The sequence below is a fragment of the Falco punctatus genome (assembly GCF_963210335.1).
Source record: "Falco punctatus genome assembly, chromosome: 12".
Lineage (NCBI taxonomy): Eukaryota > Metazoa > Chordata > Aves > Falconiformes > Falconidae > Falco > Falco punctatus.
In genome coordinates, this window is record NC_137592.1 from 16717818 (window position 1) to 16745639 (window position 27822).

Consider the following 27822-nt stretch of genomic DNA (forward strand, 5'->3'; position numbering starts at 1 on the left):
GAGGCCATGGCAGGGTGGGGAGCAGAACATCAGAGATTTGAGATGTAGACCTGAGCCCCTCTCTCCTCCCCTTGGACCAGCACAGCATCTGCCTGGCCCGGGGCTTGCTGCTGGCACCAGGCATCCCAGTTTACCTGTCAGTGACAATACTTTTGACAGCATTTATTATCAGGTGAACAATCTCACGCCCAACAAAATCATCAAAAAATAGAGACAGAAAAAGAGAAATTCCTGACATGGCCTAATTTGAGGTCTAACACCAAACAAGTCTGCAATAAATTGAAAATTTTCTTCACATAGCAGAGATCAATAAATGTAATTATTTGGACTTAAACCTCATGAATTCTGAAGAGCTTCTCGGATTACTTGGAGAATAAGTGCGATTTTATACCATGCCAAAGCTGATCAGAATAACAACATCACAGCAAAGACCCCATCAGCGGGAATGAAACCTTACAGTATCTCACTATGCCTTGCTCTTCTTAAAGGAACATTACCAGGGCAGGAATCACATTAAGATAACTGATGTCTCCTCTGTTGAGCTATTAACAAAGCAAGCCGTGCTTGTAAACCTCTCATTGTTCCAGTCTCTATCTCCAGTCTTAAACCTAACACAGCCTTCAAATTTCATTTGTTTTCCTCAGTGGCACCAGCTGCTCAGGTTTAGGCTTTCTTTAGATGGATGGTGAAGTTAGGACTGGCTGGCAGAGATGGGGCCCAAATCCAAACCATATTTCCACAGACCTGCATTCTGGGATTTGAGAGAAAATAGGATTGGTATCCAAGTCACCCTTGATATTGGAAAACTAAAATGTGAGCAGCAAGCTAAGGCAGATGCAAAACTCACCCCAGTTTGGTCTGTTTCCAGGACTTTTACGTACACTGGTATGAATCAGGGGTAATTCCACTAAAGTCAAGGTACTGCTCAGCTGGAAAACGGGCATTAGAGGAGAATTTCTCAGGCCCTAGGGCTGAATCACTTTCACTTCCCATTAATCCTCCCTGGTTTTCCAGCACTGCACAATGTGGCTGCATTGTGCTTGTGTCAGTACCTGACAAAGCCTGAAACAAACTCGTTCCCAGCAGCAGCCTACCAGCCCAGAAGTCAATGCATTTTAACCAAGGCTACATGCTGGAGCTGAAACACCATCCTTAGAGACCAGAGTATTTAGGCTGTACTTGCCTCACTTGCAGTAAATAGAATTTTAACCAAGTTAGATGATGCATGACCTCCACCTGAGCAGAAACAAACAGGTCAGGGTCTCCCGTGAACCCTGTGGCTAAGCAGCCCCTTTCTTGCTGCCAAACCCACGTGTCCGACTCTGTGCCCTGGCACCCACAGCCTGCCTGAATACAACCTGACAGCCGCTGCTGGGGCTCTGGCGTAGCTTTATGCATATTCCAGGTCAGTATTTGAAACACTCATGCGGAGACAGACCCCAGACCCTGGCTTTTATAGCTCCTGCAAGACAGGCTTCATGACACACTATGTGCAGGCAGGGCTGTTCTTTTCCACTTAACTAAAACGTGGTGGGGAAATGCATCCCAGTCTTTTGGCTAGAGCCCAAAGAAGCTGTCACTCCACACATTTGAAAGTTGCATATGCAGTGAAAGGGGCTGGTCAGCATACACACAGAGCTGCAATTATCCCAGCAAGCCTTCCTGCTAGAAATACAGATTATCTTTGTTTTGTCAACCTGGTTCAGAGCAGTTCTCAAACGAAAATAAGCAACAAAGTCAATAAAACTGCTTTTTTAACTGTTACAACAGCGTCATTGGCTTGATTCACCCACCCCACCTGGCTGCAAGGACAGAGCCAATAAGCCACAAGCAGATCCCTGTGAGATGATGAAAAATGATGAAACTGCATGAAATTCCCCATCCTTCAGGAAACAAGCTAGAAAAATCTTCAAAACAGGAATAAACTTGGAGTAAACTAAGCGGTGCCCTTCCTTTGCATTTCCAGCCGCTACAGGACAAGCCACCTTACACGGCTGCTGCTGAAGGTGGACCCAGGTTGGGATGTAAATCTTGCCACTTGGCAATGCCATGTAGAGTTTTAATGGAGGCAGGAAGAAAAACCAAGCAGGACCAAATCAGGCAGAGGAAAGGGAATTGATTTACATCATGTCAGAGCCTTTATCTACCCCAAGAAGTCCAAAACAAATAACATATCAGGTTGGCTGATAGTCACTCTAGCCTCCCTTCCTTTGAGCCAGACGTATCTGTGCATGTGTGGTTTATTTCTTGGAGCCAGCTCTCAAGGCATCACCCAATTTATCAAGTACCAAGGCTGTACCCAGGCTGCCAGTGCACAGAGCTGCCTAGCCAGCAGCTCCTGGGAATGAGCTCTGTGAAGTGCCTGATGTTCTCTGACACTCAGCTCTGTGACACTTGGTGCTATATTGAGGTTATCTCAGGTGTCTCAGACAAGAAGTGGAGCAGAGAATGCTTCACAGTGTTAACTGACAGCCCCCTGTGTTGCCCTTGCCCTGGACAGACATACAGCACTAACACTCTCAGGACAAGTAGGGACAGCCCCCCACGGAGAGACACCAGGATCAAGGACTTTAGGGGAGGCAGGGAGAGATTCAAAAAAAATGTTAAAACAAGCTCAGGAAAGACCGATGTCTAAATAGATAACATTTCTCCATAAACCACTCTGGCAAAACCATGCTGTGTCCAGTGGCTCCGCTGGCTGGACTAATCGCTCCTATAAGTCATCACCTTATCATCTACAACTGCATCTGATAAGTCAAACAGCCTGTGAGGCTTGATTACAAAAGCCTTCAGGAAGCAGGAACACATTTAAGATAAGACTAAATTAGTAGAGAGGAACAGGTTGCTGATTTTGTTTTTAAAACAGAAGCCCAAAAATGCCACAGGTGACCAAAAAAATGAACCTACAAGCTTCTTGAATCCCATGGGTTAGGGCTAAAAGGTATGGGGGTCCAAGAGAGCTAGCTAATATTCAAGCATCCTTCCTTCCAAGCTCAAGATCAGGGCATCCCTATGAGTAAGAAATCAGGCAAAGTAAGCAAGAGGCCTGAGTGGATGAGCAAGGAGCTTCTGGCTAAACTCAAACAGCAGAAGGAAGTTTACAGAATGTGGAAAAAGTGGTGAATGTTGTCTCCTTTGACCTCAGCAAGACTTCTGACCCTGTCCCCCATAACGTCCCCATCGGTAAGGTCAGGCAGTGTGGGTTAGGTGACTCCTGCACCTGGGGAGGGACAACCCCAGGCACCAGCACAGGCTGGGGCTGACCTGCTGGAAGGCAGCTCTGTGGACAAGGACCTGGGAGTGCCGGTGGGCAGCAAGTTGCCCATGGGCCAGCAGTGTGCCCGTGTGGCCAAGGTGGCCAACGGGACCCTGGGGTGCATTTGGAGGAACGTGGCCAGCAGGTCGAGGGAGGTGATCCTCCCTCTCCGTGCTGCCCTGGTGAGGCCACATCTGGAGTGCTGTGTCCAGTGCTGGGCTCCCCAGTTCAAGAGGGACAGGGAACTACTGGAGAGGGTCCAGCGGAGGGCTGTGAAGACGATGAGGGGACTGGAGCATCTCCCTGATGAGGGAAGGCAGAGAGAGCTGGGTCTGCTTAGCCTGGAGGAGAGAAGACTGAGAGGGGATCTTATCAATGTCTATAAATATCTTAAGGGCGAGTGTCAAGAGGAGGAGACCAGGCTCTTTTCAGTGGTGCCCAGTGATGGGACAAGAGCCAATGGGCACAAACTGCAGCACAAGAAGTTCCTTCTGAACACGAGGAAGAACTTCTTTACCATGAGGGTGACAGAGCACTGGCACAGGCTGCCCAGAGAGGCTGTGGAGTCTCCTTCTCTGGAGACATTCAAACCCCACCTGGACGTGACTCTCTGCAACCTGCTCTAGGACAACCTGCTTTAGCAGGGGGTTGGACTAGATGATCTCCAGAGGTCCCTTCCAACCCCAACTGTTCTGTGATTCCACATGGCACCAATTTTACCACACCAATCGTATTCCCTCCAGACGTGGGCAATTGCTTCCTGCAATCAGAGAAACAAGAAAGATGTTACATGACCTGACTGCCCAAAGTGAACCATATTCTGTCCTTGGCAGCCCCAGAGAAGATGCAGAGCAACAGCCCGACTTTGCTAATGTAACTGACATGGGAGTCAGGTCCAAGAGCTGACAAAACTAACAATATCAACATTCTGATAAAATGAACAAATGCCATCTGCTACCTGTCATTAGGAGTTATGTGTTGCTAGATCCCACAAGGATGTCCAGCTGTGTGAAAGGGATCAGCTTTCCAAAAACCTTGGAGATCATGGGAGGGAAGAACATTCCCCTTCTTCAGCCACATGGTTCTTTGTTTCTGGGTTTTGAGTTTTTTCCTTTTTTCATCCCCAAACAAGCCAATTGAGTTTTCCAGGAAATAATGACAGAGGGTTGTTGGGGAATAGATGTCAGAAGCATCTCTGTACATGTGTGTTGTGGTCTTGTTTCTGTTCTTCTTCTTCTACATCTTCTGTTCCAACCTGTCTGTGTTACAGACAGATATTGGTTTCTGTTCTGTGGACATTGTTACATTTGTAATTGGAAACATCAAGAAATTTTTCTTGCTTCATCCCTTCTGAGGAACAGCTGACTACAGAAACTTTGGTGTCAGATTATCATTCGGATTATGCAAAAGGAGATATAGCTATGGAAATGGACTAAATTTTTTCCCTTCTCTCTCTTCCTTCAAGTACAGTTAAGAGCTGATAAAAAGAGGTTGCATTAAAATCCCTGAGTAACTGGGACCATGGGGAGCACAGCAATGGTAGGTACAGACAGATGCTCTCATCAAGTGTGATGCAATTTTGAATCCAGACAACTTTTATGTCACTGATATTCTGTTCTGGTCCATTACAGGCCAGTTCTGCTCCAGATTTCAGCTCAGAAGGAGAAATGTCCTTCCACAGGGGAGTCCCTCCTTCCTGCCATGCTGAAACCACACTGATCATACCTGCTTCATCATGCCACCCCTCTCTGTGCTGTACCACACAGTATAAACTGAGATTTTTTATTTTTTTTTCATTCAGGAACAATTACTGCCATTTTGCCCTGTGTCTGTGCAAAGCTTGGTCAAAGTGGACTTACCAGAGACATGGTCTCCTGGACACCCTTGCTCTGCCAAGACCTGTATTTCATCATCCTGGGAAACTGTAGTAACCGCTAATAATAGTGATAGGTACCTGATATTCCTTCTTTACTGGTTTCATCACCTTGTGCTACAGTCTCTGAAGCTGTGAGCAGAAAACCAGAGCGAGTGGAGCCTGGAGTAGATCCTAATGGAAACCTCAGCCCAAGGGGAGGGATGGTAAAGAAACCTTCCTGGGTAAAGAAAAGGAAAAGATGAAGTGGAAACAAAAGTATAGGAAAGGTTTCCCCTTCCATTAAAAAAAAAAAAAAAAGAAGAAAAGAAAGATTAAACTGGGATTTAAATGCCTTGTTACATGCAAACACCATCAAAAACTGAGGCAAAAAAGCTTTCTGTCTAGCTGTGGTAGAAGAGCAGTGGAAATACAGACCTTTTTTTCCTATGTAGCTGAAAGGTCTTTATGAAAGCCCTTATGAAAGCATCAGGACTGCATCGAGGAAGTGAGGAAAGCATTATGTAAAACTTTCCAGCAGGAAAACAAATATGAGAATTTAATCAAGAAACAAGAGAGAAGTAAGGAAATCTCCCTGCATCACTAGCCAGCTTAGAAATCTTCTGCAATACCTTTTGCATTGATAATTTCTCATTAAAAGTTCTGTCTGCTTGAAAGACATGAACGATACGCCCCTGAGCTGGGCATTGTGTCCACTGTCTCTTCAAACCCATTCAAAGCCCAAGCTGTAACCCGTCGTGCTGTACTTGCTTATTTTTACAGCTGCCTGCCACAAGTGCCGAGCAGTTTCCAAACACTGAAGGAGGATGGAGCCAGTTCTCAAGATCTCATACTCGGAGAAGATGACAGAGGTTAAGAGAAGAACAACAATTTACAATTTAGGACTGAGGCTCATTTTACACTCAGGCCAATTTTCATCATTTTGGCAATGTAAAAAGGACTTCACATAGTAAAAAAATGCAATTTATTATTATTTTATGTCTCCTTTACGTATTTAAAATAGCAAAAAGAACCTTTCTAAAACTAAAAATCAAACTCCAATGTGTAGATCTGTTCAGTTCAGAGTGAACAACCCAGCAGAAATGTGTTTCTAAAAGGATGCTAAAAGTGGAAAGGGAAATGCTAGCATATGTCTAAAGTTCCACAGACCTTTGGCTTTTTCTTCTTCCAGGTGTGCCCTGAGCAGACTTTCTAGCCATTTAGCTGGCACTTCTGCTTTGCTGGCAACGACAAGACATGCCCTCTTTGCTCAGCATCTGCACTACATGTTTACTCCCTCTGGGATCAGCAAACCGAGAGGTCAAGCCCCAAGCAGGGGAGTGATCTGCATTATGCGTGCAACCCACTGTGGGCTCCCACGTGGCTGGCAAACTCACTCTGAGGACAAATGTGCCTTAACATGACCATGCAGGATGGTGTCTGCTTGTCCACTCTGGGAGACAAGCCATCAGCCAGAGCCAGACGGAGGATGTAGGTGTTCAGAGCCTCACCTAAAGCTGCTGGCAAGTCCACAGGGGGCCCATTCATTTTCCCATAGACCATGTCGGGAAAACATTTCTCTGTTCAGTTACCTGTGCAGATCTGGTGATCAGATCATGGTCATTTCCATGATTGGCAGCCCTGGTTCATCGCAGACCCCTCTTTGTAATGCCAGTCTCTCCAAAACCCTTCCCACACACCTTTCTCCATCCACCCCAGGTCCAGACACACCATCACCATGCACCCAGGCCATGCTCTACCCCCACAAAGACGGCACTTGCTTCACGGCTCAGCGAGCTGTGCCAAGCAAGGTTCGTCACTGATTGACGAGGCTGTCATGCTGCGGGCCAGATTCCCATCATCCAGCTTGTAAATCTCTGTAACCAAGCCCTATCTCAGAGCATTTTTCCAGCATACGCTGCCATAGTAGATGCCAGTTGTCAGCATGGGATCCTTGACAAGAAAATAAAAGATTTTTGCTGGGTTCTCTAATGCAGTGATTTATCTTTCTTCAGGTTTCATCTATTATTAATTGTTATTATTACTTTTATAATTTGTTAAGCACTTAGAGCATATTTCTCCACACACAAGACTAAATTATGGTCCCAATCTTTGAGAGGCTGTATTTTAAGTAGACAGATTTTTCTCACAAACTGCTATGAGCTCATCATAATTTCTGCAATATTTACAGTATTACAGTGTCTTAAAGGCCCACCACCTAGATCTTCAGCTTTCTTTTTATTTTACGGACATTTCTTCTCCTTCTGTTTGCAATGAGATACAACAGACCTAGAAACCTAACAGGTTCTAAAAAGGAAAAAAGAAAACATCTTTAGTGTATTCTTGTTAATCATACCATTTCCCAACCAATCCCATGAATTTTCAAGAACTACAGAAGACTCATGAGAAAACTGGGTGAAAGCTGACAGTGGTAAAATTACGCTCTTAAAGCACAGCAAAAAGAAATACCCCCATGTTTTATACATGTCATCATGTTTCCTATACCGCGCTACATAAGAGTATACTAAAGAAATGCTCCTTGATCTCTTCCAGACTGCATGCACACTTTATGCACGCACTGGGTAGCCTCTCATCCGGGGGTCTGGGCTTGCTGTGGCTCCTGCCCACGCCTCTGACCACGGCGTCTCAGGGCACGGCAAAGCAAAAAACAATCCAAGCTTTGAGGCAAGGCTCACTAGGAGACATTTTTGTCTTCTTATTGCCTTCACAGTCCTTGTACCAAGCACTGGAGTTTCTGGTTCAGAACCTTCTTTTAGACATAATGAATAGAGGAAATAATTTCCATGGCTGTGGACTGGGGCAGTGAGTGCTGGGACCTGCTATGCTAAAATGGCTGCAGGAGAAAAAGCAGTTTGCAGCAAGAAGTAACGATGGATGTGAAAGCCCGGGTCAAAGAATGGTATTGCAGCTGCTCTGTGCATCACCTTTGAGAAGCAGGATCTCTTTCCTGGAGGCAGGAAAAGAGTTCAGAGCGAGCTGTAGCGCCTGATTCTGCTGGCCAAACAACCCAGCACAGCACCTTTTGCTATCCCAGCCGAGAGCGATACTATAAATGAGGCAGGAGAAAGACTTGTGGTTATTTATTGTTTTAAAATGAACTGGGCATATTGATTATTTTTACCCTTTTCTTTCAGAAAACACCGTTAAGTTGGCATAATAAACATCTCCACTAATGGACTGTGTCAGTAACTGATGTCCATCCTGAGCTGAAATGAACTGCATCCTTCTCTGGTTGTTTCACCCCAGCGTTCCCTGCTTTGGCAGCAGTCCACATGCTGACCCATGAAATCCTTCCAGACCCACCACACAGGGCTCTCCTCTCAAAGCCAGTGTCACCACTTTTTTTTCTGAGGGGCTGTGGTGCATGCAACAAGCAGACGCAGTTCCCTCACCCGGCACTGCCTCCTTATGGCACTTAAACAGTGCAGGGCAGCCATCAGCAGCCAGAGGCTCAGGGCAGTGTTTCATGTCCATTCAGAATCTTTCTGCTGGGGAAGCTCAGGCAGGCAACTACTCCCTCCTGCTAGCTCTCCCACTCCCACACAGAAAACATGCCAGGAGTGGAAGATGCCTCTCACAAAGGTAGATCAGAAAGAGGACAACAGAGGACATCCAGCCACCGAGGCAGTGCCCCAGCCACCAGCTCTGGGCCCATCGCAGAAACCAGCCCCCATTTCCCAAGTCCAGAGATGAGCCCAAATTCAGTGGAAACATCCTGGCAAAGCTCCCACAGGCAAGGAATGGCACCTCCCCTTCCTGCTGTCAGATCCTTCCAGAACTGCATCCCCAACTTTCCATCACCAAAGCATCACGGTGCTGTGACTTTAAGCCCACCTTGGTGGTAGCAGGGGTTGGGCTCAGGATGCCCTCTGCACCTACAGCCAGAGGGTCCAAGCAGTGCTTGAACAACAGCATCAGCACAGGCTGACTTTGCACGGGGCCACCCACCACAGCTGCCCGCAGGTCTTCTCCTCGTCCACAACGTGGGTTCAGTGGAAGCAGCCATGTCCATGAACTGAACCACAAACTGGTGGGGCTGCTTGTATGCTTAAAATTTGGCACATGGTTTGAAGTGCCGTTGAATCAAGGGCTTGCAAGACATGGGAAGCATCCCAGCTGAAAGCACCCTCATCCCACACCATTTCGGGGGATGGAAGCACCCTGTGCAGACAAATGAGTACCAGGCTGAGCTGGCAGGGCAGAGGGCATCAGTCATCTCTCTGAAAGGATTACAGAGAGTGGCCTTGCATATAAATAACAGAAACGCACAACTCAGGATTTTCTGTCTTTGTCAGACAACCCTCGATAAGCAGTTGTGAGAAATACAGCAGCCACACAGTAATAAAAAACAGGCTTATATTTGTCACCTCATTGAATCCAAAACAACAAGTATAAAATATGATACATCTTTCTCCAGCAGACAATGCCTTCCGTATCACCTGCGGGCCAGATTCAGACCCACTGAGGCCCCTGAAGGAAGGTATAAATGACATGCACATGTACGCACAGGGGTACGTCTACGAGCACCAAACACGGTGAATCCACCACCTGCCTGCCGGGGAAAACACTGCACAGAGGATTAAATGGCCCGTCCCACCCCCCTGCTGCCTATTTCTTTCTACTTTGCCTTCGGTGAGAGCCATGAGTGTACTCAGAGGCAGAGGCTGGCCTGTGTTTCCACCTTACCTGTGTAATGAAGCAAACCCCTGTATTTTCAAACAAGTCAACTGTCACGCGGCATTGCCTTTTCATCACACTAACAGCTCAGCTACTAGCAGAGCTACTGGTGTGAATAAAACTATACTTGTACACAGACTTTGCCAGAAGAGCCGTTCAGCGTTTCTGCGTGAACAAGGCACTGCCAGGGAAGATGCACCTGTTGGTAACGCTATGCTTTTCCGGGTATTTTCCTACCAAATTATGTCAGGAATAGGGCAGTTCCTCCAGAACTGCAGCAGGGCTGCAGAGCTTCGAGAGCACAGCTCGATGCCCCTATGCCACCAGCCACACCAGCAAAACCCTACAAATGCAAATATTTGTCAAGGAAGGCAAAGTTTAGGTCCCACATTTATAACTGAAGAAGAAGCAACGCTCAGAACCTAGGAGGCATGGATACTTTCCCCAGCACACCAAAAGAACATTTTTCCTGGATGTCCTAGGCTCTGCCAGCACTGGGAAAATGTGAATGGCTGTAATCACGCTTACCGGGTTGAGTTACATGGCTAGTTATCTTCTTTACACCAGGGCAGGGTGTCTCCCTCAGGGGACTGATCATCTCTGAACTATACTTGAGAACCTCCTGTGTGTGTCTAAGATTGGTTTCATACAGGTAATGCTGCATACTGTTATCTCAGCTTGATGCTACAATTCCCCTCAAAGAAATACAAGGGAGATGTGAAAGTGGTTTGCAGGACACGGGGTTGCACCGTCCACCTTGTAGGTCAGTAACAGGGTTCCAAAATGTTGATCTGCACACTTTGAACCCAGCCAAAACAACTGTTATAGTTTGTAATTGAGGGTTATCCTCTTTTGTTGTCTCTTTCTTGTTTGAAGGGAAGAAAGAAGATGGCGAGAAAAGCAAACTAAGAATCAACCCACTCCACCGACAATCAGTGAGTTCTCCACAATCTCCCAGCTTGAATGAACCCAAACATTTTCACTGTCATCACATTTTTCATAGAAAAGAGTTTGAATTCATTGACCATCTATTTTAACCCTGTAGTTGCAAATGCAGCAAGATTAGCTGCCGTACCCGATGACGGGACCTGTGAGTCCCACACCTGAGCCAGGCATCCTCCCAAGGGCCTGTTGTGGAAGGAGAAGAGAGAAGAGCAGTCCTCTGGGCAAGAGGGACATCAGCACAGGTCAAGGCCAGGAAGGCTGGTAGTGCCAGGCAGGTGTTCCTAGAAATTGTTTTGAAAGTTCGGCTTTCAGTTTGAGCAAATATTTGTGTTGGTCCCGAATCACAGCTGACTTTCTCAAGTGCTCCCTAGTAATGCCTTCATTCATATTCCTCTGTACTGTTCTGTGTCTGTGGTTAAGAGCCTCCACAGATGACTCTGCACGTACCACTGAAGTGGGGTTACTTCATGCTCTAGCAGATAGATGGGATTGTGCTGTGTACATTTGCATTTTTTAAAAAAAGATATCACTAATGCATTTCAGTAATGATAATTAAAAAAAAAAAAGTCTTTCTAGCCATTGCAGTAATGGATTTGAGGTAATTGCTTGCATTTGCACTCAAATATGGTTCTCCCCTCTCTGACTCATTTCTGGTTTTATGGAAATCAGCTTGCTTGCTAGACTTTTAACTCACAGCTCTTGAGGACCAGCCTGACTTCCTCACTCAGGTACGAACTTACTCTGCTGACTGCAGTAGGACTGCTTAGGGAGGCAGATGCTACTTAGCATAGGCAAAATTGCCAGAACCCGGTTTAAAGTCCATAGGCTGTGCTGCAGATGCTGTGTGCTTTCAGTGCCTGAGGAGGCATGCCCCGAGGGATGCAGGCAGCCAGGGCCATCTCCCCTGGGAATTAGCTTTCCTGCAGCTCCACCTGTTGCCCGATGACATTAGAAAATAAATAGGGGAGATATTAGCAACCCTCTCATTTAACGGGGCTGAACTCACAGCTGCCACAGAAAGACTTGATGGCGTGGCAGCCGCCGTCCCCTCAGCCTCCTGGCTGATCCCAGCACAGAGTGCCCGGTGGCTAGCTAATTTCCATGTTAATGGGCCATCGTTCTCCATAAGGGTCTGTATTACATGTGGCACAAGTCAAAAGAGGGACCCAGGTTGCTTTAAATTCCTTTGAACTTCCCGTTTGAGAAGTCATTGGAGCCACGGGTAGTATGACAGGTAAAGGCAAAGGAGTGTGAAGCTGGGAACTTGCTTTGGCCCAGCATGCAGATAAGACGGTCTGTTCCACAATGGGTAGGTCAGGCCACAGTCCAACAGGATCCACAGCAGCTGGCACTCCTGCTCCAGTAACTACAGGATGACTTCATTACTCTTGAGGATCAAGGCAAGAAAAATGTGGCTAGGACATGCATTTGCAGTCACCTTCAAGCATTTGCTGATGAACACAGTGACTGACTCTGGTCAAGGCCTGTCGCACTTCGCACATGGCAGCACAAGGCTGGTCAGAAAGTGTCTGCTGCCTGAATGCTGCACAGCCGCCTCTGCTTGGAGCACAACAAAACTAGCCCAGAAAACCTGAGAGCCGCGAGCCAAAAATCAAACAAAAACTGAGACCCTAAACACACACGAGAACTCCAGCTCTGAAAAAAAAGCGTTGGACACTGACCTGCAAAGGAGGGGAAGATATTCCACTGCCTCCCTGGTGTTTGTATGCTCTTTTTCCACACGCAATCTAGCCATGCTGAATCAGAAGGTAGGAGGGGAAAGCTGCCTGAAAGAGGGAAGTATGCTGTGCCGGTGTCTTTTCTTCTCCAGAGTGATTGACAGAATCATTAACACCTGCTGAGCAGCTGTGTTGCAGCCGTCGGCAGGTCCCAGTAACTAGCGTGGGGAAAGGAGCTGTTCTGGAAACACCTGGTTGTGTTGCTGTCAGTCTCAAGCCTGGGCTTGAGTTCCCAGAGCTAAATGGCTATGCTTCGGTGCAACTCCAGCGTGACTTTGGTAACATCGCGTGAATTTTGCTAGGTGCCTCTGCCAGAAAAGCAGGGTCGGTTCTGGTCACCCTCCCTTTCCATTCAGCAGCTCAGCTGTTCAGAGTCCCAACAATATATTCCCTACATCCCACTTTGCACAGACACATGTACTCAATATTCTCCCCATCTCATTGCATATTATTTACCAGTTCTTTCCTACTTCTCATTCATTCAAGACTTAGAAAAAGCCTTCCAGACTTTCTTCAGGCAAAGCATCTACAGGTGTCCCCAGGAACTTTGTCTGAAGGTTGCTGTGTCTGCCTCAATGCTGGACATAAATTAGGTGACCGTATTCCTGAAAACTGAATGAAATTACTTTATTACTGTGTCCCACTGCGTAGATGTGGCCCTTTTTTCTCACTTGTGAACTAGCTGAGGGAAAAACTGAATGAGTATCTTACAGATCTACATTCCCATCACGGAGTTTGCTGCTCTATGTCCCTAAATCTATCTGTCAGCTTCTATCACACATCAGGGTCTTTGCTGGAGCAACGGCTCCACCATTCTTAAACTGGCTTTCCTTGTTGGTGTTTAAATGAAAAGAGACATCTAATTTGTGAGTGAAAACATTTGTCATTTCTTAGGGGGATCCAGACACACAAAATACAATTAACATCTCTGAAGAATGTTGCACAGAGGTTCAGCAGCAGCTGACAGGGAAAATGAAATGAAAACAAATAAAATCAGTTGTTCTAATACCATAACTCGAGTGGCAAGTGTAATCTTCTCCTTTTATCTGAGGTCGGAATTGCTTTCCTGCAACAGCTTTCATTATGAAAATGCCGCACTTCTCAGCACCAGAATATTAAGACAACACATGCCCACAGGGGCCCAGATCATTTTAACGAGGAACAAACAATCCAGAATGCAGCTTTTATGGTTTTTCTGAGCTAACACCTGCTTTGCAGCAAATGAACAATGGTAATGATAAGCACAACAACTCGTACATATCTGGGCTGAGATGTGCGTCGCTGGCATCTTTTTCTTCCTACCAGCTGAAGAAGGGCCCGGTGGCCAGTGTTGCTTTTAGGACTGACGAAACCCGTGGCCACAGGCTGGGGACAAGGTCTGTGTTTCGTTGAGCTGTCAGTCCTGTGGGATGGTCCTGAACTCCTCAGGAGACTGTAAAAGCAGCCAGACTACTGATGGTCCCCCAGTCTCTCAAGTAATTCATTGAGGGCTGGATGGATTTTTATCCCTGTTTTACTACTGTGGCTCAGGACTCATAAGGCATTTGCTTATAGTCACAGAGTGAACTAATGAGCCAGGTAGAGGAGAAACAAGGAGGCCTGATCCCTGTTTTGTAACAGCTCGCCAGCTGCATGTTCCACCCCCACTTCAAGCTGGGAGTAGGAAGAGATGGGCAAAGGAGGAAACCGCACACCTACCTGTGGTTTTCTGCAAGCAGTTATTTCAGATACCTTTCTTAAGGCCTGGGTGAATGACATCAGCACCCAGGAAAACAAACAAACAAACCACCACCTCATAAATTTACTAATTCTTAAATCCAGCTTTATTTATTCTCTGAATGAGCAGGCATCAGCTATGGCTGTGAAACTTACGTGCCAGAGCTCCTCAAAGTGGAATCTCCCATCCAGACCAGACTTGACATCGCGGTGCTGAACTCTGCCAAGATTTACACCATGGAATGTTTCCCACATTCCCAGGAAGACCCTGTGTTTTCTGCCACTGCCACTGTCAATCGGAGAGCTGCTGCCATGAGCTGTCCCAGTCCTGGCTGGTGAAGGATGCCTGGCTGGCGCAGCCGATCTGGAGCCAGTGCAACGCCTCCCACAGAGACGCAGCACACTTCAGGGAGAGGTAAGCCACCTGGATGGAAGTGGCCCAAGGGCTGATCCAGGCTATGAGTTCAGCCATGCTGTCCTGTGCAATAATTTAATAATAGTGAACTGTAACTCCAAGTGGTATGACAGCTAGTGAGAATATTATTATTAATAAATAGCTTTAATTCAAACAAGGATTTTCTGGATAAAGACATCCTGGTACTTACTGGAAAAAACAAAAAGTATTAGCTTTGAGAATCATGTGACCTGCCTTCAGTTATTTGCCTGTTTTTCCAAAACTGTTCTGCATGTCTTGACCTTGGTTTGCTTCTATCCAGCTTTTTCACCACAGACTGGATAAGGGAAGAGAGATTATGCTTATTAAATTTGCTAGCACTGAGCTGCAAGGGACTGCACGTACAGTGTAGGACAGGGTCAGGATTCAGATTGACCTTAGGCTGGAAATGGTCTGGGGAAGGAACAGGTTAGAGAAGTGCGTGTGCAAGATTTTACACTGTTGAACGACTAGCAGCACAAAAAACAGGATGGAAACGTGTGGGTCAGATAGTGGTTTTATAGAAAATCAGCAACAGACCCTGCAGTACCTTAACCTGCAGCAAAAAAAGCATACAGGCTGTTCATTAGAAAATACTTTTAAAATAGGAAAGCAGTGCGGTCACATAGGCTGCCTGGGAGTCTCCCATCTGTGGAATCTTCCATCACTCAAGAGCTTCAAGGAGAGATCTGGACAAATTTCAGTCAGGAATGATTTGCATACCAGTAATCTTGGATGAGACAAGGCAATGACCTTCTACACCTCTTCCAGCTCTATATTTCTACGGAGCTATGAGCTAGACCTGTTGCAGGATGACTCTGTTGTTGCACAGGGGACTCCAGCCAGGGCATGGGAGAAGGAGGACCAGTTCATCCAAGTTCATCCAAGGCCTGGAGATGGACAGAAGCTTGAGATCTGGGACAGCCAGGGGCAGAACTAACCTTGTAACCACAAAGAATCAATACTGTAAAACAACCCCAGTGAATATGCCAGTAGCATCTGCAGTAAATCTAAGACTAACTTGACCCAAGGATTGTTTTTCCTCTAGTTTAGGACTGAATCACAGTTTGATATGGCCAGTAAGATGACTGTCATTACTTAGGTAGTGATTCGCACAGGATTCACGATGTTGTAAATCCCAGACACTTGGAAAGAGTTAATTTTCAGAGGGAACTCCTGTAACTGAGCAGCCAGTCTGTGATCTAGCTCTCCCTCTGCATGTCCAGTCCCTTGGAGCCTACAGGTCTCTTACAGACCTCCGACCTTCAGCTCAGGTTATAAAGGGGGTCATGCCTTTAAGCTCTGGAATTTCCCAGTTCAGCCCCCGGTGTTAGCCAGCACAGCATTCATCCCAGTCACATTGCTGCTGCCTTATTTTTGCTCTGTGGATGAAAATAGGATTAAAGCCTTCAGAGCTGCCAATCCAGATTCTTCTGGTAGCAGCCCACTCATCTATGCAAACAAAACCGTAAGATTTAGAGCTGAGTATGGAATTGTGATGCTGTGTTTTGCCAAACAGCAAATCTATGTGCATCTCACCACCAAACCAAGGGAAGACCTTAAAGAAGATGGAGGACAGCAGAAAGGATGCTACAATTCACCCACACATGTTGAAATGAAAAGGACAGGAAGATCCTCAGGGCTTAGAACTGACAAGATAAAGAGAGAATGTAAATAGCTTCAGCTGAGAACAGGCTTTGAAAACGTGAATTTTTTTCTGTGCCTTCTGGTTACTTTTGTTTCCCTTAGGGACTCCACTGTAGTTGGGGGGATGGCATGGGAGGTGACAGAGGACACACAGCACTGTTTTTCTGTTGGCGGGACTCTATTTTTCTTCCCTTATTTTCCTTGGAATGAAATAGCAATGCTTCCATTCTCCGCAGCCTGCTCCATTTCTCCTTTCTCAGAAGCAGATTTCAAGATTCTTTGGTTATATAAAATAAATAATGGAACCTAATTCAGATACATGAACTGCAGATGCCAGCTCTGCCTCTCCCCTTCTCCCTCTCTCTTGTCTTTATGAAGGTGAGAAGCTTATCACTCCTTTTGGAAAAGGATAGAAAAATTCTTTGCAAGACAAAGACTGTATTTCTACTTAGTCTTCAAAGAATTATTGCTCAGAAGTGAAGATCTGTTTCAGGATTACGCACTGAACATTTACATGTAAAACAGAGAATATCCAGGACAGTTTGGTATTTTTCAAAAGGGTCCTGAAAGAGAATTTTTTTGTAAAAAGACCTACTCTTGCATAAGCTTTGTTCAGTCTGTCAAAAAAGTGCTACCTTTGTCTTATCCATCATAAGATATGATACATCAGAAAGCATGACACAGTGTAAATGAAGGGTGCTGTTTTGTACAAGAGACTGACCTCATGCCAACACCCAACTGCTTTCCCACTCCGCTCACGTCCCTGTTTTGTCTCTCTTGTTTACCAGGGGCTGGAGCCTGCCCAGAGCACCAGACTGCACACAGGCATCCACTAGCAGAAAAACATGACTGAAAGCAAACAACTACTAGTGTAACTTCTGTGTGGGCAAACTCAGTCCTGACAGAAAACGGTGAGAGTAACAGCTGTGGCTTTTGAAAGCCTCTCTGTAGTGAGACCAGGGAGCATAATGTGAAAGCAGAAGTTGTTATAGATTCACAGGTTGTCCCAGTGCCATTCTGTGGGGAGATGGGCCTTCAGCTTCCATTCAGACTTTTAATGCTCCTCTGAGGCTACAGCAAGGGAGCCAATTAGCGCTAACGATGGCAGAGGTGATTTAGTGATATGGACGCTTGTGTATAAGAAAACCACGGGTGCTGTCAGATCAGTGGAATAAAAAATCATTCCTGGAGCAGCCCAGTCATGCCAGTTAGCTAAAGGCATCAGGCGTCCAGAGACATGAACTGCAGATCCTGACCTAAATTTAGCCTGAAGAACTTTTTTTAAAAAATTTTGCTCATTACTCTCCTGTCCTACTCTTATGCAGCAAAGCACTGAGGTATGCGCATAATCCAAAACACATCACACCCTGTTGTTCATATACTTAAAATTACAGACATGCTTATCTGAATTGCTAGATGAAAGACTAGGAGCAATACATGGTTCTCTCAAGCACCCAAAACTCTTCTGGTCACACATCCCACGAAGCCAAGATGCTGACAGAAGTAGCATGGGAACTGCTCAAAATCCTTTGGGAACTGTAATGATATAACGGTAACTGCATAGCCACATAAATAACTGTTCTGTACATCTCTGCATAGACAAATGCTAACCACATCAGTATTTCCCAGACACATACCAACATAGATTGCCCTCTCCGTCTCTTCAGTCTTTCCTAGGGCACTTTGAATCAGTGTAATCTCACAGATGCAGCAGAATTCAGGGCAGGGAGAGAAGGAGGAATCAAGACTTGCAATTTTTAACTTTTGCAGTTCCTAGAAGAATTTGTCACATCTTTCTCTCTTCTCTGCCTTTCCTTTCACCTTTAGATCCTTTACCCCTGTATAAATTTTTAGTAGACACTCCAAGAGCTCATGCTTTCTCTCTGGGTGAGGCTGCTCACAGATGTTTTTGCACAGACTGTCACTGTCTCATCCACCTGCCCTTCCATAAAGAAACTCCACTTCTTTCACAGTACCACACTGGCACTCACAGGTACACATCTACTTGCAGCATGACTCTGCAAAACTAGCCCTGTGCCTTATTAAAGCACCCTAGAAACTCCCACGAACAGCACCGGCATCTCCATCTGAATGTTCTGAAACTGCTTAAGACTCTGGAAGATGCCAGACTCATGAAGAATTTACAAAATAAACAGTCTATGCATAAGGGTCTGTGCCAGGCCAGCAAGCAATCTCCTTTCTGGCCCACAATTGCAAGACCAGGCACCTTTAATTCCCACTAGCTTCAGGAGTACTCAGTAGGACCGGCCATGAGTTAGTACCTTTTCAAGGCGTGCTTCTGTCTACTTAGATGCCTTATAAGATAGGCATCTTATAGGGTATCTGATTAGATGTTCTATAAAGAGTACGTTCCTTTGTTATGGAAGTGCATTTTGCACCCAATTCAAGAAGAACACAGATTATCAAAAACAAGCGTGCAAACAGAATTACAAGACAAAGAGGAAGAGAAATCACTGCTGAGAGCTGTAGAGCTCCCCCTGATCTGTCGTGCAAAACTCATTTTTTTGAAGATGAAATGAGCACAGGAAGGTCTCCGAGTTTTGGGCTAGAGGATATGAATACACGAAGGAGAGTATCTTTTTATTCATTTAATTTCTCAAGCTTCTTTGAAGTCATTGCAGAAGATTTGGATAAACGGAGATGTAACTCGTTTGCTCACTCTTTCCCACAGAAAAATCCATTCAGTAGACAAACAATTATATTTCACCCTACCTGCCTGTTTAAAAATATACTGAATTACAGAACATCTGTAGTTAATAGGGCTGTGATGTCTCAGCGATATCAGACAAATGTAGTTCAGGTACCACAATATAAATTCAACTACTTTGCTTTCCATGTGACCATCAAAGAAGCTGGGAAGTGGAGGTGTGCCTTTGTTTCTTTAGAGGGTATGAGAAAGTCTTAGAAAGGTTTTAGAAACCAAAACTTTTTAAATTAGAATTGTTTCATGTCATTTTCTTTAGGCATTAAGAGTTAGCAGCAATTGGCTTCCTTGCTTCTTTTCTTTACTAGAGAAATTCAGGACTGCTATATAATAGAAGAGTTTATATCGACTTGGATAATAGGAAAATTATAGTATTACAAGAATCAAGAGAATGACAATGGGGGAAGATTGAGAGTGTTAAACTGGTCTGGTTATGTTCATTTAAGTCCGTTTACTATTGGGCATTGCAGATGAAAAAGAAGGGTTCTGCTCAACATTCAGCATCACAGTCTTCAAAGGAGCTGCAGCAGCAGCAGACACGTCACGTTTATCAAGCACATGAAATCTTCTCCAGCAAGATCAGGAACACCAAAACCAACATTGTGGCTGCTCCACACTCGGAAAATGTAATGAAAAGATGAAGAAAGGGAAAAAAAAAAAAAAAAAGCAGCAAAAAAAACCCCAAACAACACCCGCTTTTCTTGTTTTAGTATTGGCACACACATCATTTTCCAAACCTTTCTCAAATTACTCTGAAATTGATACGCAGAAAGGGTATGCTTTTGTAATTCATAAAGCCTTTCACAGGGTTACCTTTTAACAAACACCAGCTCTGGAAAGCAGAGCAACACAGATGCCAGGGCATGGTCCATGCCGGTCCAGGCTGCTACAGCAACCCCCTGCCTGACCTCCTACTGTGGAAGTCCTGCCTCTCCCCCTCCTTCTGTCTGAAGGCATCAGGGATGGAGGAGCTTTATGCCCAAGCTGGAATCCAGCACTCTTTCCATGCTGGACCACTCGTTTGTCCAGCAGCAACAAGATGGAGCAGCTGAGAAAAGCTGAAAACATTTACACCAGAGACAAGAGGTTCATTTCTCACCAACCTCCACAGGTTCTCAAGAGGAACATAAAGTCATTAGCACTCACTCGATCCTAATAACAGCCCAGATTATCTCAGCGCATGACCTGAAAGTCCATAGCTTCCCGACAATCCAGTATCCCACCTCTCCCTTGCCTCCCAGTCAGATGGACTCCATGGGCAAGGGGACAGATTAGCCCAGGGGACCATGGAATGCTCTTAGCAAAAGGGTAGAGGGTCACCTCCCCAAAATTTCATCACAGCCAAACTTGCCCTTTTTAGAGAGCATCCTTCCTTCAAAGTACATCCAAATTCCACCTTCCATTCTCCCCCCCAAAAAACCCCAAACTCTGGCTAAAACTAAGATAAACAATCTTATCAGATTTTTTTCCACTTGGAGAAAAAAGCTGCTTCCTAAGTCTGCTTTGCAATTCCAGATGAGCAGCAAATGTGCTGCAGGAAGCTGGGCAGTGAGGGCACAGAAATCTGGCAGGAGCTTGAGAGAAGAACAAGCAATGCAGGCCAAGAGAGGGATGGGGGCACACCTAGGTGAGAAGCCAGGGGTGGCACAGGGTGAGCAGAAGCAGCAGCATGCTTGGATGGGGCACAATGCTGGGAGTGAGGCACAGCTATAGGGACCATTTGGGCTCAGAGTTGGCGGCCCAGATCTGAAGGAAAAGCACAGAGTGGGTGCCAGTGCCCTGACAGACACCAGGAGCAAAGAAAACCCCTCATGACACCCAAGACTTTCATCCAGCTCACTGTTGGGGTCCTACTGCCTATTGCAATGAGACCACACACACCCCCCAGAGCAAGTGTATGTGCAGCCCAGTTGTGATGCAGCCACAACTCTCAAGCCAGCTCCCATGGGGAAGGGCTGGTCCAGGAGCAGGGGCTGTTTCTGTCCTGCTGAGCCTAGAAGGAAAGACCCACAGGCTCTGCAAACTGCTGAGCATCACTGCAAAAGGGGTGACTGGCCCCCCACTCCCCTACAACAGATCCCCAGCCCCACTCTCCCCGCTGCAAGAGTGCTGGGCACCGAGCCCACCCCAAAGGAGATTTCATCATAACTCATAATGAGGTCGTCTTCTTTCATGCGAGCGTTTCCATAGTAACAAAGAGGCGATTCTAATCTCCAATATGAAAGACACAGTGAAAATGACATGGTTTGGAGTTTGGGGGTTTTTGGGGGGAGGGGAGAGGTTGTTGTTGCAGCTGCAAGCAGCCCTCCCTGGGCTGCAGCATCCCCCCGGCAGCAGCATGTGGCCAGCACCACCACGCGGCCACAGCCGCCCCCGGCCCCATGGACCACCAGCCCAAACCGCATCCCCAGCAGGGCAGGGGTCAAGTCACGGGCACTGCAAGCCCACGACCTGGTGGCAGAGATGCAGGGTCCCCCCACTGCGATCTTCTGCCATCGAGGCTCCCGGCAGCCTGCACGTTCCAGGCTGCCACAGCACAGGCACTTCAGGCTGTTGGAGCAGAGGCAGGTGGAGCTGGGATGCAGGTGGGCTCGGGCTTTAATCTGGTGGGGTGCGATGCGAACGGTGATTGTTGCCCTCTGGCTCCAGGCCCTGCCAGGGAAGTGGAAAGCACAGCCCCATTCACCCACCGACTAGGAAATGAATTCAGCAGTATAGGCTGCGGAGGACGGCAGTCGCGTGGGCAGGCTGCTCTCAGGCACGGGGCAATGTGAAGCACTGCGATTATTATTCTCTCTTTCCTGGCAAGCAACACAGGCCTGTATCCTAATTCATGGCGTGCTATTTGCAATTGCTTAGCAGGGCTATCAAGCATCAAACATCCTCCCTCAGCGCTGCTATGACAGGCAGAGCAGAGGGGAAAATACGCTGTGCTTCATTCACTGCGGTCCGAAGCAGTCCCTGAGCAAAAAGCCGTATGTAGAACAAGTAGACCAGCACATGAAGAGGACAAGGTTTGGAGCAGGGCTCCTAGGTGGTCTGGTGATATAAGTACTAGAAGTATATGTAAGAGGCTGCTTCAGAAATAGCACTTGCTTATGCTAGATGAATACCAATACTAGCACTGTGGTACTAATATCACCTCTGGGGCTCACCAGAACTGGCACCTGTGAAAAATAAGACTTCCATTTTCTGGAATAATACCTCTTGTCTCTCTAGTTGTGACGTTAACACTGGTATCATCTCAGTACTTTACCTAGGCCTGGGGGAAAAAAAAAAAAAAAAGTCTACTCCAGACCCACATCTCACATAAGGGCAGACAAAATTCCAAGACCAGCCTTTGGGTTCACAGCACCACTCTTAAAAAAAAAAAAAAAAAATATATCCACACAACACCTTTAGGATTTCTGAATGATTTTTTAAATTTTATTTTCTTAGAAATTATGAAGAAACTCTCTCCAGGAGAGCAAGGAAAAAAGCCAACCGTGAAATATTTCCAAGCAATTTTGTTCCATAAAAACACAAGCAAAGTTACCTACTTCATTCACATGCATGTACAAAAACGTTTTAAGTAAAACATCCTTCACACATAACACCTGCATTAGTCTCAGGATTGAGCGCATAATCAGATTGGCCTCAACTACTCAATCTTATTTTCGCGATTTCTTTTTAAATTGTAAATATCTATGCAGGAAACATCTCTTTTTCTGCACAGCATTATGCATATCCAAATTAGCATAGATGGTCTTGGAATTAAATCAGTAGGTAGCACGGTCTGACAGCTGTATACTGAAGTTGTCACACTGCCGTTTATACAGTGAACTCTGCTGGATACCAGACAAAACTCTTCAAAAGAAACAAAAAGGTATTGCTAGAGGGGAAAAGGAGTATGATACACAGTGCTCTCTCAACTACAGTTCTGTACGATCCCCATGCAAAACACTTCAAAAGCCAAGCAATTCACAGATCTTGCTCTCCCAATTGCTATCAAAGTTCTCACCAATTTCAGTCATGGCAAAATCAATCACTAAAGCCATCAATGCTACTGCATATGGACGTGGTCAATACTCACCATTCCGATTTGCCATCCACCCGCCTTTGGAAAGAGAAGGGAGATGATGAAAGAACCAACAAAACTGTGGACTAGTGAAGCAGGTGGGTCAGCAGAGTATTTTACTAGCAACCAGCAAAAAACGACAACTGCAAGAGCAGAGCTTCATTCCAACCCACTGCATAACCTCACCACGGCTTGAAATTTGGGGATTACATGGTCAATGGACTCCTCACTAGCAGCCCAAGGCTACATTAACACCTAGAAAAATCTTATCCGGTTCATCAAAAGAGCATATTGGCTGCATCTGACCTCATGAGCTAGATTTGAAATGTCACTATTTCGTGCATGAGGAACACCACTGTAAAGCTAAGGACTATTAATGTTCAGAGGGGAAAGGCTCACCCAGAAGGTAAAGCTTCCACATGCATAAAAGAAAACGTCAAGCACACAAATTTCAGAAGCAACACTTAGCATAATGGGGAAACAGGAGGTACAGATTTCACTCTGTCATTTTTAAATGTACAAGTGATGCCAATGCATTTCTTACCTCTGCATATAAATGCATCCCATCTTTGGGAATCAATAACCCTTCTCTCTTACACTGCAACAACACAGCTGAATCAAAGGAGGGTGAATTTCCACTGTATTAAATATACTTGAAGCACTCAGGCTTCACTTATTGCAGACTGCGTGTTACAGGGTGAAATAGGTGTGGAAAAGGGATGGGAAATAAAAAAACACAATTGTAAGACAAAATCTGCACGTGAGCAATATAAAGAAAGCATTTAAGATTGATACTTAGGAGGTTTAACCAAAGCCCTGGAGAACACTAGATTTTCTTTTCTAGCCCACTTGAAATCTTGCAAATGAGCAAGTGATGCTGGCAGCAGTCACTGTGTCTTCTACTTCCTGCAAATAGTACAAGGGACTTTGCATAGGTGCCCCAGCATCAAGAATACTTTACTAAAACAGTTTGGCAAAGTATCTGTGGGGAAAGGCCCAACGACAGGTGTTCTCACACAGTATCAAAGACACAGGGGCTAAACCAGCTTGAGCTTTAAGGCCCCAGCCTAGCACATTCTCTCAGAACACTGGATCTGCTGGTTTAGGCAAGAAGGGCAGTCTGCTTTTAGCCCTGTACTACCATTTGAACAGCAAGCTCTACTAAAGGTGTAAAAAAGAAAAAGCATCAGCCCAGCAGGATGAAGTCTCCTCCGATTCCCATACATGAAGGGCTAAAGTCAGGTCACTTAACTCAGATATTGATGGTGTGGATATCTTCAGCTGAGGTAGTCAAGGTGAACACACTATGGGCACACAAAGGAAAAAGAAACATTTCTAAAAATGCCATCCATCTGACCTGCTTTATACTTCTACTTCAAGGCCAGATGAATGGTGACCCAAGAATGACTATTTATCTTCAGCTCCAAATGGGGCCCAGAGGAACAAATTGAGATGCAGACATCTAAAGCTGAGTAAGAAGATACCACCTCAAATGCCTTCCTTGTACCTGGGCAGCTGAACGGCACAGTTTTGCTGTACTTCTGCATGATAAGCGGTTTTCCTTAAAACCAGTATCATATAGGTCTGTAACATTCAATCTAAGCATTCTCCAGCCAGCTACAGTCCTCCTGAACTGGAAGAAAAGCTCACAACTCTCACAAAACTCTCTGAATGATCACAATGCCTTTTTTGAATAGTAACTAAATCTCAAACACACTTATAAGAGGCAAATACCACTATTCTTTCTTCACATCTGAGAAAACAGGGACATTGCAGCTTGCCTAATGGTGACTCAGAGGGAATCAAAATAAAGATCTCCTGATACACTGGTATGCTCTTCTACTACTGACTAGGCTTCAAACTGCTAGAATTTACCTCCCAGGAGAAACCTTTAGAACTGTGATGGACAATTTTAACTCCAATGTCCATAAAAGTCTGTGGTCACACGTTCTTATTAGACATTGAGGAATTTTATGTTTGGCTTCCACTTTATAGAAATGGAAGAGAAATACAGATAGGAAAAAAGAATTAAAGCTAGGCCTGTTATACAGAAATAAAAATACTATGCCTGGAGCTCATTCTTTCTAAAGATAAACTTGCGATTTTAAGGACAAATGGGAGATTTGGTAAATCTCCCTCAAACATCCCAAGGGGTTACAGGTATAAAGCCAGTTTAAGTGGCTATTCATTCTTGATTCATGTTCATTCTAGCTTTTTTGAGAGAGATACTCACTGAATCAAGTTAAAGACTGAGTTGATCAACTGAGGATTGTGCAGAACAAAAAAACTGTCATCAGTCAGCTGAGCCATAAAAGCAAGCAGCAAAATAGATTCTGTTTCAGACTAAGTTGTCAAGATAACAACTTTGAATAGGAGACCCCAGCCAGCCTAAAGTTGCCGCACTCAATCCAGTAAGAGCAAAGGAAAAGTTTGCATTGCCAGGACTGGCTCACACCAATAGTAAAAGCTACTTTATTCTCTCCAGAAAACCTCATTCACTTCCCTGACAGTATGACTGAGAAACAAACTAGGGAAGAAGCTCTGCTGAACTAACAAGGAAGAACTGGTGGAGAATGTGAAGGTCTTGGCTGCAGCAGACATGGAACTGTGCTATTTAAAATCCTGAGAAATGTGTACAAGACCAAGTCCTGGACCTTTAGCACAACATATTTTGGTTTATTCAAGGAATGACTTAGCAGCATCTTATGAGGCCTCCCAAAGGGGCCCAAGTGTGCTGCCTTATCTTCAAGGATAGCTTTCTCAAAGTAGAACCGTTCTTTCTGACAAGCAGAAATTAAAGCAGGCATTGACAGAAGGCCAGCAAAGATGACCAAGGACTTCCTGACTGAGTTTAAACACAAAGGAAAAAGTACACAGAGGTGGAAGCAAGGATGGGCTAGCCAGCAGGGATATAGAGACACAGCCCAAGCATGCCAGGACCGTTAGAAAAGCCAAAGCTCAGCTGGAGTTGAAACTGAAATGAAATGTGACAAAAGGCTTCTTTAAGTACATTGAAAGCAAAATAAAGGTTAAAGAAAACATGGGGTTACTGTTCAACAATGCAAGCAATGTGGCGACAAAGGAAACTCTTCCTAGTTTGAGGCTGATGTACTCAACACTTTTTTTGCCTGTTTTCACTGACAAGGTCTGCCTTCAGGCCTGCTAGGTCCCTGGGTCTTCTAGCAGAGTGTGTGGGAATAAAGCATTACCTACAGTAGAGGAAGACAGAGTTAGCAAGAACTCAAGCTAACTGGGCATACGTCAGTCCACTGAACCAGACAGGACGCATCTGAAGCACTGAAGGAGCTGGTTCATGGCACTGTGAGGCTACTCTACAGCATCTTTGCTACATCACCGTAAGTATCACTGACAGCTCCGCAACCAGTGAAATACTCTGACTTAAGATTGTCTTGTTGTCCACAACAGTCAGCAAGCATATAGCCAGTACACTGAGGGAAATCATTATTTTTCTCTCTTCAGCATTTGTGAGACCATATCTGGAGGACTGCATCCACTTTTGTGCTCTACCTTTCAAGAAGAGCACTGCAGCAATTTCAGTGGAAGGCCACAAAGCTGTTTAGGGGGCTGGAGCACAAGGCATAAAAGAGGCGGCTCAGGGAGCTTGCTTTCTTCACACTTAACAAGAGAAAGGGCTAAAGAGAGATTTCATTGTATACAACCACTTAATGGGCAGGTTAGAGAAGACGGTCAGACTCTTCTTGGAGATGAACAGTGAGAGAACAAGAGGCAATGAACACAGGTTGGAACATGGGAAATTCTGACTAGATGCAAAAATACATTTTTTCTTACTATGAGGGAACTATGGGAAAATGCTGACCAAAGAGGTTTGGCATCACCATCCTTGGAGATACTGAAAACTCAAATGGACAAGGCCCTGAGCAATCTGCTCTAATTGGCAGTGCTTCAAGCAGGGGGCTGGACTAGAAACATCAAGAGATCCCTTCAACCCAAATTATTCAATGATTCTATGACTGAGCAAATCTCTTCACAACTACTTTCCACTGGCAATATCCTTATTAATCTGCCAAAGCAAGCTGTGCCACTATCCAATGCATAGGGTGATCTTCAATCTTGTGAGTCAGGATTGAGTACAGAAGCCGGCAAAGAGGGGAGCTAAAGTGCACTACCCATCAAACCTTTCATAATAATTTTATGCAAGGTCCCTCATACACCAGGGCCAGCCCTGTTTATGAATCATAGCCATCACAGTACTCTCTTAGTTTCAAGCCTGTTACATACCATCAGGACTAAATAAAAATAGTGTCTCTTTTCACATCTTCTTCATCTTTTTCTTGCAGCGTTGGTTGAAGACAGGCGAGGATCCCATCAGACTGTCAGCAGAATGAGAACCATAGCTGCTCTCAGAGCCATTGGGGCTCTGTGGCATCCCAGCTTCACTCATGCCTGACATCGGTTCCTCAAAGACATCACTGCCTAGGACCCCGTGGCCATGTACATTAGCCTCCTCATTTTCCTGGGGCTCCATTTTCACCTGTGCCAAGTTCCAGAGTGGGGAAGCATTCACTTCAGCCCCTAGAGAAAGGAAAAGCACACAGTAGTAATTGAGTAAAAAGGCAAATCATGAACAGATTGGAAGGGACAGCAGCACTGGTAAAGAAGGAGCAAAAGCAAAGCTACTGGTGAACTAGGCTGCGGGGAAAACAAAGCAAAACAACCCAAGCACTGTGAAACAATAAATTAAAAAATGTGTTGGCTTTTTTCCTTTTAAAAGC

General features: G+C 45.4%; 1 protein-coding gene across 4 annotated transcripts in view; it reads right to left on the bottom strand.

The window, feature by feature from the left end:
- Positions 1–5360: 5360 nt before the first annotated feature.
- The window catches only part of SUPT7L (SPT7 like, STAGA complex subunit gamma), a 36114-nt gene continuing 13652 nt past the window's right edge, over positions 5361–27822 (bottom strand). For 3 of the 4 annotated variants that reach the window (XM_080408278.1, XM_080408276.1, XM_080408277.1), the window contains one exon: positions 22416–27622. In XM_080408278.1, the coding sequence (XP_080264404.1) occupies positions 27360–27622 (263 nt within the window). In that variant the 3' untranslated portion in view covers positions 22416–27359. Of the gene's footprint in view, positions 14685–22415; positions 27623–27822 lie in introns of those variants that run through there. The other variant, XM_080408279.1, reaches the window with a different exon arrangement.